Genomic DNA, 9,642 nt, shown 5'->3' with positions numbered 1-9,642 from the left:
AATTGTTAATATTTGTGTTTTGAAAATGTTTTTACTGATGTTGTTGACTCAAAAATGTATTTCCTTTTTTTTTTCGGGCAAGTTAAATTAATTTTGGGCTACCAAAATCTGAAGAGAGTCGAAGGGCTACCATGGATTTTGCGAGCCCTTCTATGTCATGCAACCCACAAAAATACTTTTTTTTTTCTCCAGCAGGGGAGTAGTGGAGCAAATATGAGGGTGTTAAGGCATTATAGGGGTTTAAATATGACAGCTGTCATATGTGTGATCATAATCTGCATGCTCCTGGTGTTCCAAACCCCCGTGGATGAGGTCTCAGAAGGCATATGTGCGTGTCAAGACTGTGTCAGAGAGCAGACTCACAGTGTTTGGTTCAATGAACTTTATGATCTCTCTATTCAACCACTGCTCACTCGGGAAAATTACAAGCTCACTGGAGATATTTACAAATATTGGAAGGTATGGATCTTGTTTTTCCTTAAGCCTTGAGCAGTGATGAAACTGTAACATGGCATTGACCCTTTTCCAAAAACTAGTGAGATGCTATGTAGGCAGCATTTAAGTGAATTTATGAATTTATTTCCATAAATTGGGCAGTATGATTATGTTGCCTTTTTATTGCTCTTATTATTGCATAGGATGTCCCACAATGCATTATAATGAGTTCAAAGATAGAAAACCATGGAAAATGTTGGACTAATCGTTAGTCAGTAAGTTTTACCCAATATTTGTATGTGATATGCATTTTTAGTCTCATGAGGATCATGTCAAGTTTCTCATGCACTTCAGCTCACTGAGTTTTGGATCAGAAGTTCAAAGTATGTCTACATTTGTTGATTTACAAGTTTTTCAACCTCAAAATGCTAAAGCCTCTCTTTTTCATGACATTCCAGGGTCTTCAGAAATTTAAGAATGAAAGCAACTACACAGTAGTGGCGGAGAAGATGTTTTCTCTCTTCCCAGATAAAACACGATACTTAGATGCTAGTCCGAAACGCTGCAGGACTTGTGCTGTGGTTGGAAACTCCGGAAACCTTAAAGGATCCCATTATGGGCATCGCATAGATCTTCATGACTTTGTCATTAGGTAAAGAATGAGCTATAACATAACATGTCCAACCGGTTTTGTGAGACTCCTCACCACTTGGTTTCCAAAACATGAAGAAAAAAACATGTGTTTTGGTTCAGAGATACTATTAGCCATATACGTTTGGCTTGGCAGTCTACTGTCATTTCCCCCCAAATCTTCTCTTCATAAGTTAACACAAAAAAACACACACACCATTAAATTTGGTTTACAATATAGGCATTTTTCACATGATGATCTTTCACGTTTCTTGACCCAGTCATGCTTTGTTAAGCCAGGATAAATATGGGCCCGACAAAAGGTTATGAGAAGGATGTAGGTTCTAAGACCACTCACCGGTTTATCTATCCCGAGAGCGCTGTAGATGTGGGCAACTCCACTTACCTGGTGCTTTCCCCATTCAAGATTCTGGACATGGAGTGGCTCATCAGTGTCTTCACCACTAAAAACATCACACGGTGAGAAACAGATAATTGAGCAATCTTTCTCAATCTCAAATGGTTGATCTACTCTCTTACAAATAAAGGTTCCTTGTTGGCATCTACGGTTCCATGAAGAACATTCATGGAATCTTTCTATTTCACAGTAGTTTATTAGAAAAGGGTTTATCAGATCATTAAAATGTTCATCACCCTAACAAATTTAAGAACTGTTTACTGAAAGGTTCTTTTAGGTACTCTAAATTGTTCTTTATTATTGCTACAAAAGCCTTTAAAACCTTTATTTTTAGGAGAGTAATTGAGTTCTTCTTGTGTTGATACCCTAAAAGTATAAAAGGGTTAGTTCACGCTCACCCTCAAGCCATCCTAGGTGTATATGACTTTCTTCTTTCAGCCAAACAAAATCTGAGTTATTAAAAAATATATATATATATATATATCCTTGCTCTTCCAAATGGACTGCATTTATAAATGGACTGCATTTATATAGCGCTTTTATCCAAAGCGCTTTACATTTTTGCCTCACATTCACCCATTCATACACCGACGGCGATGTCAGCCATGTAAGGCGCCATCCAGCTCGTCATGAGCAGTTGGGGTTAGGTGTCTTGCTCACGGACACTTCGACACTTGGTCAGGTGGAACCGGGGATTGAACCACCAACCTTCTGGTTTGTAGACAACCTACATCAGGGCTATTCAAATCTTACCCTGGAGGGCCAATGCACTGCAGAGTTTAGCTCCAACCCTGATCAAACACACCCACCTGTGATTTTCTAATGATCCTGGAGACATTGATTAGCATGTTCAGGTGTGCTTGATTAAGGTTGGAGCTAAACTCTGCACTGCATTGGCCCTCCAGGGTAAGATTTGAATAGCCCTGACCTACATGAACCACTGAGCCACTGCCGCCCCAAGTTCTTCCAAGTTACAAGTTTCTTCCAGAGAGATTTTGAAGCCCAAAGCCTCGCTTTCGGCTAACAGCTGTTTGTGCATTCACAAAAGAGTTGCGTTCCGCCATTTGGCATAGCGTAAGTTTAGGCGCGAGTAGATGCCTCGCGCAAGTACAAACAAACTAAAGCTCCTACTATATTTCTCTTTAAAAATTCTCGTTCTAGACTGGTGTTTTGGTCACTCTTTCGCTCTGGAACTACAGCTGTCACTGGAAACCAGTGATTATAGTTTAAAAGTTATTAATATGGATGTTTTTCTTACAAAAATGCATTGCTTCTCTTCAGAAGGCCTTTATTAACCCCCTGGAGGTGTATAGATCATTTTTTATGACGGATGTATGCGATTTTGTGCTTCAAAATCTCCCAAAATTAAACCAGAATATTTTTTTGAATATAACTATTTTGTTTGGCTGAAAAAGAAAGCACCTAGGATGGCTTGAGGTTGAGTTAAATTATGGGATTATTTTCATTTTGGGTGAACTAACCCTTGAAGTATGACATGTTCTTGGATCTACAAACTTGCTGGTCCTGGAACAACATTTCTGCCAACTAATCATATTTTAGTGTTTGGCTTCGGGTTGTGTTTGGGACTTGACTGACATTTAATCAATCTTTGTTTCCCACTGATGCTAGTTAAAATTGGCATATATATATATGTATGCACCACCAATGAAGTGTGTTTGGGGCGGGATTACATGCTAACTGGGATAACTGAGGTCTACAATTCATCTTTAGCATTCCCATTCATCTCTATGGCAGTGGCTTGACCGGTGTGGGAACCCCCCGGAATGCTAACAGATAGCTTTCTTCAGGTATTATAAACCTCTTTGATTTGAACAACGGACGTTTTTGGACCTTGTTTGAAAAATTGCTAAATTGCGTATTGTAAGGCTGCTATTGCTGCAGAAATGACAAATTTAGAGTTATGAGTTGGAGATAAGGTTAGAACTACGTTTATTAGATATGTTGTACCAGGACAGCAAAAGACAAATCCATATTTTTTTTCATATGGTACCTTATTATTTTGTATATGTCGTCAATTTGCCCTTTTCTTCTCTTTAATAGCACTTACAAAAAAGTAAGGCCGAGCATAAATGCCAACAGACATAAGGTAAGTGTTGGTTTAACATTTGTTGCATGCTTAGAGGCTCAGATTATTGGTGTCGTTTATGTCAAACATTTGCAAATACAAGCCAAACCTATTTTTGTTGTCAGTGATATAAGTCGCTGTAGAATCTGAAGGGTGTCTATTTGTCATCTAAATAAAGGAGACAGTACATGGGAGACTAATTAGTTGCGTTAAATAACTTTTGGATTATGGGGAGCAAAGCATGTTCCACATTTTTACCAAACTGGTTTAGATGAAACAATATGTGTAAATGGTGAAACTCGAATGACTAGTGCTGTATAAATAACGTTGTGTTGTGACAGTTATGAAAAATTTATGAAAAATAAGTATACTTGAAGTTAATTGTATTAAGTATACTTAAGTTCAATTATATGTTTAAGTATATTTTATGTAGTAAGTAATATCAATGTACTTAAATATACATGTATGTGTATTTCAGTGCTACTTGGTACTAAATTGGGCCACTTTTTAGAGTATAAAAGTATACTTTTATAGTATACAAACTGAAATCAGATCCAAATTCGTCAGTCAGTTCCGACGTACGTCTCCGTTCCCTCCTTCAGGGAACGAGGGTTCCATACGTAACTGAGACGTTTTCTATTTATATATTATTTTTGCTCTTTAGGTATACTACTACTACTATACTTTTTTATGCTTGACCTTTAACCTCTTCCCATTTCCCATTTTAAAAAACATTTTAGTTTACCTTTGTATAACCCTTTTTATCAACACTTGAATGTGCGTACGCTTATTTTATTTTTTAAACCAACATTTTATGCGAAAGGCTGAGATATCGAATGTTTGTCAAAAACTACGTCCGGATGGGATTCAGAATGATGATCAAAACACAGATGCAGTAGATCGAGTCCATCGACACCCCCAAACCATCACAGTCATTAACCCTTCCTGGGTCGACATTTCTTTGGTAACATTTGGCTGTTTTGAAGATGTGCTGTTTAATGTTTGATTGCGTTTTTTAAAATTTGCCTATGCAATGCTTCTATCACTTGTTTCTGCTTTGTCTTCACCTGTGTTTTGATCCAGAGATTCTGTCATTTTTTTGGGAAAATGCTTAATAGCGCCCCAAAACTGAATAATAGTAAAAACATGGAAATTCCATCAATGGTGGGGGTAAAGTAAAGTAGATTTTAAGTAAATTCCTATGCACGATACCAGTGGACAATAGCCTGACCTACAACCAATCAGAGCAACGGAGCAATTGTGACTTGGATGATTATGTTACTGTTGATCATCTGTTCATCATAGTATGAACTCAAATGTTGTGGGCGGGGCTAAATTCAGCTGGCATCCAGGTTAAGTGGACAAGGCTTGTAACGTCAAATACAATGTAAAACAGTAAACCATGTTACCTTTCTGAATGAATAATTAAATCCCAAAATATATTACATTTGTTATTTTACCTCACTTGAGAAGGCACTATGAACCAATGATTATTTTTAAACTAATCAAAAGGCACTCACTTTGCAAAGAATGACACTACATGATTTAAATGTTCACACTTAATACAAGTATGAAGCATGCAATCAAGTACTGATCATTTTTTGGGATATTCAATCATTGTTTTAAATGGAGCATGAAAAGGAACATTGAATTGAACAATGTCTGGCTATTGTTGATGATCAAAAATGCAGAAAAACATTTAACATAAACACATCTTCAGGCTTTAACAATGGAATGTATTCATGTGGCAGACTGGGGGGGGGTTGTGGGAGTGATGTATCTTCTTCACCTTTGTGCTGAGTCATAATAATCATCTGTGTTTTATGATGGTTTTAGGGCAGAGAAGCTGTGAAGTAACATTCTATAGGCCTATAACATTTAGTTCTGGGGCTGGTTTCACAAAACATTCTTAACAATCTTTACTATCATTTTCTTATTTATGATGTTTTGTTAACAAATTTCGGGAGGAGCACATTCAGATAATTAAATCTAATTAAACAAGTGGAGCACGTCAGATAACATTACTTAAAGGGTTAGTTCACCCTAAAATGAAATTGATGTCATTAATGACTCACCCTAATGTCGTTCCTCACCCGTAAGACCTCCGCTCATCTTCAGAACACAGTTTAAGATATTTTATATTTTAGTCCCAGAGCATATGCAGTCAATGCCCACTTTACTGTCAATGTCCAGAAAGGGAATAAAAACATCATCAGAGTAGTCCATATGTGACATCAGTTAGTTCATTAGAATCTCTTGAAGCATCAAAAATACATTTTGGTCCAAAAATAACAAAAACTACGACTTTATTCAGCATTGTCTTCTCTTCCGCGTTCCTCCAAAAAGATTCAAACGGTTCATGAATCAGTGAATCGATCAATGATTCGGGTCGCCAATGTCACGTGATTTCAGCAGTTCGGGTCGCTTCAAACTGCCAAACTACTAAAATCACGTGACATTGGCGACCCGAATCATTGATCGATTCACTGATTCTACAGCCTATACATTTTCCATTGTCTTTAAAAAATGGCAACTGAAATAATAAACTCAGTGCAATGTAGTATTGTCAAAAATATAGATTTTTTTGATACATATCAATACTGAAAATATCTGAAACAAATTTTCCGCCAAATAGATACGACACTAGCTGCACTTTTTTGCTCTTTCAGTAATGTTGACAGTGAGCTTGCAAACACACCTACCTCCCCTCACGCACTGCTTTCATTTGCTCCGGATGAATATTGTTGGTGTTACAGATTATTATTTGGTCAAACTCAAAGTGTGTGCACATAAAGTCATTTAGCACAGGGGTTTTCAAAACCATTCCTGGAGCCTCCCCAGCACTGCACATTTTGGATATCTCCCTTATTGGACACACCCAGCTCAGCTCATGGAGTACTAAACTAATCAGCTGATGAGTTAATACACCTGTGTTAAATAAGACACTAATAAGGGAGACATCCAAAATGTGCAGTGCTGGGGAGGCTCCAGGAATGATTTGAAAACCCCTGATTTAGTACAAAATATAATTCTTAATAGCTGCTTATTGCACTTAAACAGTCAAACACAGACAAATGAATGTTGTCAAGTATTCACGTAAAAACAGTCAGTTATGTTTAAGTCACCATAAAGCACAAGGACAAATGAATGAATGAAACTATTTAGTTTTGGTTATTATTTTATTTTATGAGATGTCAACTTGTCACTTGTCTGTTCACTCCATTTCAGAACAAAGTGTGCAAGCGGTGTGGAGATTTGCATCTTTATTTTTATCATCTGATTTGATCTGAACAGAATTCTTGAGTGACATTCCACAAAGTTTAACATAAAAGCAGTATGGTATTTACAGACAGTAGCTTGTTGAGTATAATGGTAGTGAATGAAGTACAAGGTGTTTTTTCTTAAACCGTCTATTCTAGTTCATCATTAAAATATATTTTTACATTCATCTTGACTGATGAGGCAGGATAGCTCCAACACACACACACACGTTGTGTTTCCATGTTTTATGGGGACTTTCCATAGGCGTAATGGTTTTTAAACTGTACAAACTGTATTTTATATCCCCCTAAACTGTCCCTACCCCATCACAGGAAACATTTAGCATTTTTACATTTTCAAATAAACATAATTTAGTATAATTTATAAGATGTTTTCCCCTTATCGGGACCAAAAAATGTCCCCACAAGGACAAGGATTTTGGATATTGCCTTTGCCTATATTTGTGGGGACATTTTGTCCCCATAACGTAGGGTTTACCAGACCACACACACACCACCCTGTGTGTGCATCATATTTGTTTTATCTGAGGAAGGAAAATGGCTACAAACCAAGCACAAATGAACAGCGCCTATTATTTCATTTTATGAGATGCCAACTTTATATAGGTCCACTTGTCTGTTCTGTCCATTTCAGATCAAAGTATGTGAGCGGTGTGAATTTCCAAAATCGCTGTATTGTATTAAATTGAACCAAAAAGTGATTGAAACGACAGTATACACTTCCTATAGTCAGTGTACATGTGGTGATTAATGTGTGTTGTTCTGGTAGGTGATGATTCTACATCCTGCTTTTATTAAATATGTCCATGAGATATGGTTGCTGAAAAGAGGCAAATATCCATCCACTGGCTTCCTCGCAATTATATTTGCCCTCCACATCTGTGACAAGGTAAATCCCCCTCGCTTTCATTTATCTTGACATTTCATTATTGTATGGATGTTTTAGCCACCTGTTTTGTCCAGGTTTCTACATTTGGGTTTGGTGCCGACCAGTATGGAAACTGGTACCACTACTTTGAGAAAACCTCACAAAAACTCCGTACCGGCGCTCATAGTGGCAGCTTTGAGTTCGACACGATGATGCAACTGTACTTGGAAAACAAAATTCAAGTGTTCAGAGGGAAATGACGGGTATTCAAATGTGTTGCTCAAAGCTTTTGCAAATGTGTGAAGCTATGACGTAACACACAACATGTTATCCAGCGATATCATAGTATTTAGTAATAAAGGCTATGCCAATTAGCATTGAAGTATAAATATACTTTATTATCATTAGATTTTATTTTACAGTTTTTCTCGGTTGTTTACACAAATTTGTTATTTGTGTGTAAACATTTGAGAAAACTTGTTTTCAATTTTGCTATAAATTCCGGTTTAGCTGTAGTTAGTTAGCTGTTTTTTTTTAATGGCACTGTAAAAGCAGCTTGCTCAAGTTAAAAGTGGCTCAACTTACGTCTCATTATTATGTGTCATAGTGTAAATTTCCATGTTCTACGTTTCGGTTCTTCACTGAGCGAGTCATATGACAGCGGTTAATCGCCTCAGATAACTTCATGAGTGTGACGATCCATATATTTTATTGCAGTTTAAGAAAATGTTTTTTGACCAATAGTTTTAGTATTAGTTTCATTTTTCGTTTACAAAAAACCTTGAGATAAACCATATATTTTCATAGTCATGTGTTTATTGGTCATGTTTAATCAATCAAAGTGTTTCAATCTACAGCGATAGTGGTCTCGCGTAGCCAGACCTTCAGACTGACGGATGTTTGACTGACATGTATCACAACCAGTCACAGTTCGTTTTGTTCTGTGTCAGGTTTAGGGGCGTGAAAATGTAAAGTTGATATCCCTGCAATAACAGACCGGTGTGCCTCTTTAAATTATTCATTCATGAACATTGTGCAAGTTTACTGTATGGAGCCGCGAACCTCACATACTTTTGAAAATCCAGCATTTATTTGATTCTGGTAAGCGCTCAATGTCACAGTTGTAAACACAACGGCGTTCTTCTTCCAGGAGTGAGTTTAGAGTCTCTGCATTTATTTTCAATGCGGGCCGTTGAAGAACGCAACACACTCGGACATCCTGTAGAATTCAACCAAATAAATGACGACTTTGAAAATCAAAGAAAATAAAAAAGGAAGTGTTTCTAGATGATAAGTGTGCCATATGTATCAGACGTTCAGCGAACTGAACTGCACTGACATGCTGTACATAAAATAATCACGGCCTTTGCCAAATCGCTTGCAGTTTAATTACAAATAACCGTGCAGCCCGATTACAAAGTGACGTCATACCTGCACGCTGCACCACTCATATTAGTCATTATGAAAGCACATACACTGTAAAAAATGATTTAAAAAATGAGTTACCTGGTTGCCTTAAAATTTTGAGTTCATTGAAATTAAAAATTTGAGTTAATACAATGAACATTTTTGAGAATCGACAAACTTTATTCAAATATTATTAAAAGATTTTGTAAGCATATTGGGTAAATGTGTGTGTTTTATTTGTGATGAAGCAGTGAAACATGCAAATTACAAACTCATTTCCTTCATTGCATCAACTCTATTTTTTTTATTTCAATAAACTCAAAATTTTAAAGGTCCTGTTCCTGGCGATTCCATCTTTCAAACTTTAGTTAGTGTGTAATGTTGCTGTTAGAGCATAAATAATACCTGTAAAATTATAAAGCTCAAAGTTCAATGCCAAGCGAGATATTTTATTTAACAGAAGTTCCCTTTCAAAGCCTACAGCGAACGGCCGGTTTGGACTACACTCCTGCACTTC

The 9,642-nt window shown here is 36.8% G+C and overlaps 1 protein-coding gene across 1 annotated transcript; it reads left to right on the top strand.

Annotated features, from left to right (window-relative positions):
* Window positions 1-213: 213 nt before the first annotated feature.
* On the top strand, window positions 214-8,416 carry LOC137047949 (CMP-N-acetylneuraminate-beta-galactosamide-alpha-2,3-sialyltransferase 1-like). The gene is made up of 6 exons (XM_067425886.1): window positions 214-459; window positions 894-1,087; window positions 1,366-1,545; window positions 3,545-3,590; window positions 7,620-7,739; window positions 7,814-8,416. Exons 1-6 carry the CDS (start codon window positions 214-216, stop codon window positions 7,976-7,978), a joined length of 951 nt encoding a protein of 316 aa, XP_067281987.1. The 3' UTR covers window positions 7,979-8,416.
* The last annotated feature ends 1,226 nt before the right edge of the window (window positions 8,417-9,642 follow it).

The sequence above is a fragment of the Pseudorasbora parva genome, chromosome 19, assembly GCF_024679245.1.
Source record: "Pseudorasbora parva isolate DD20220531a chromosome 19, ASM2467924v1, whole genome shotgun sequence".
Lineage (NCBI taxonomy): Eukaryota > Metazoa > Chordata > Actinopteri > Cypriniformes > Gobionidae > Pseudorasbora > Pseudorasbora parva.
The sequence above is the reverse complement of the archived record's forward strand: the minus strand, read 5'-3'. Positions and strand labels throughout refer to the sequence as shown.

Excerpts from the sequence above, each read along its gene's own strand:
- LOC137047949 (XM_067425886.1), top strand. The coding sequence starts at position 214 with ATGAGGGTGTTAAGGCATTATAGGGGTTTAAATATGACAGCTGTCATA. Across the intron at positions 460-893 it reads ATATTTACAAATATTGGAAG|GGTCTTCAGAAATTTAAGAA; the intron begins GTATGGATCTTG and ends ATGACATTCCAG. Across the intron at positions 1,546-3,544 it reads ACCACTAAAAACATCACACG|CACTTACAAAAAAGTAAGGC; the intron begins GTGAGAAACAGA and ends TCTCTTTAATAG.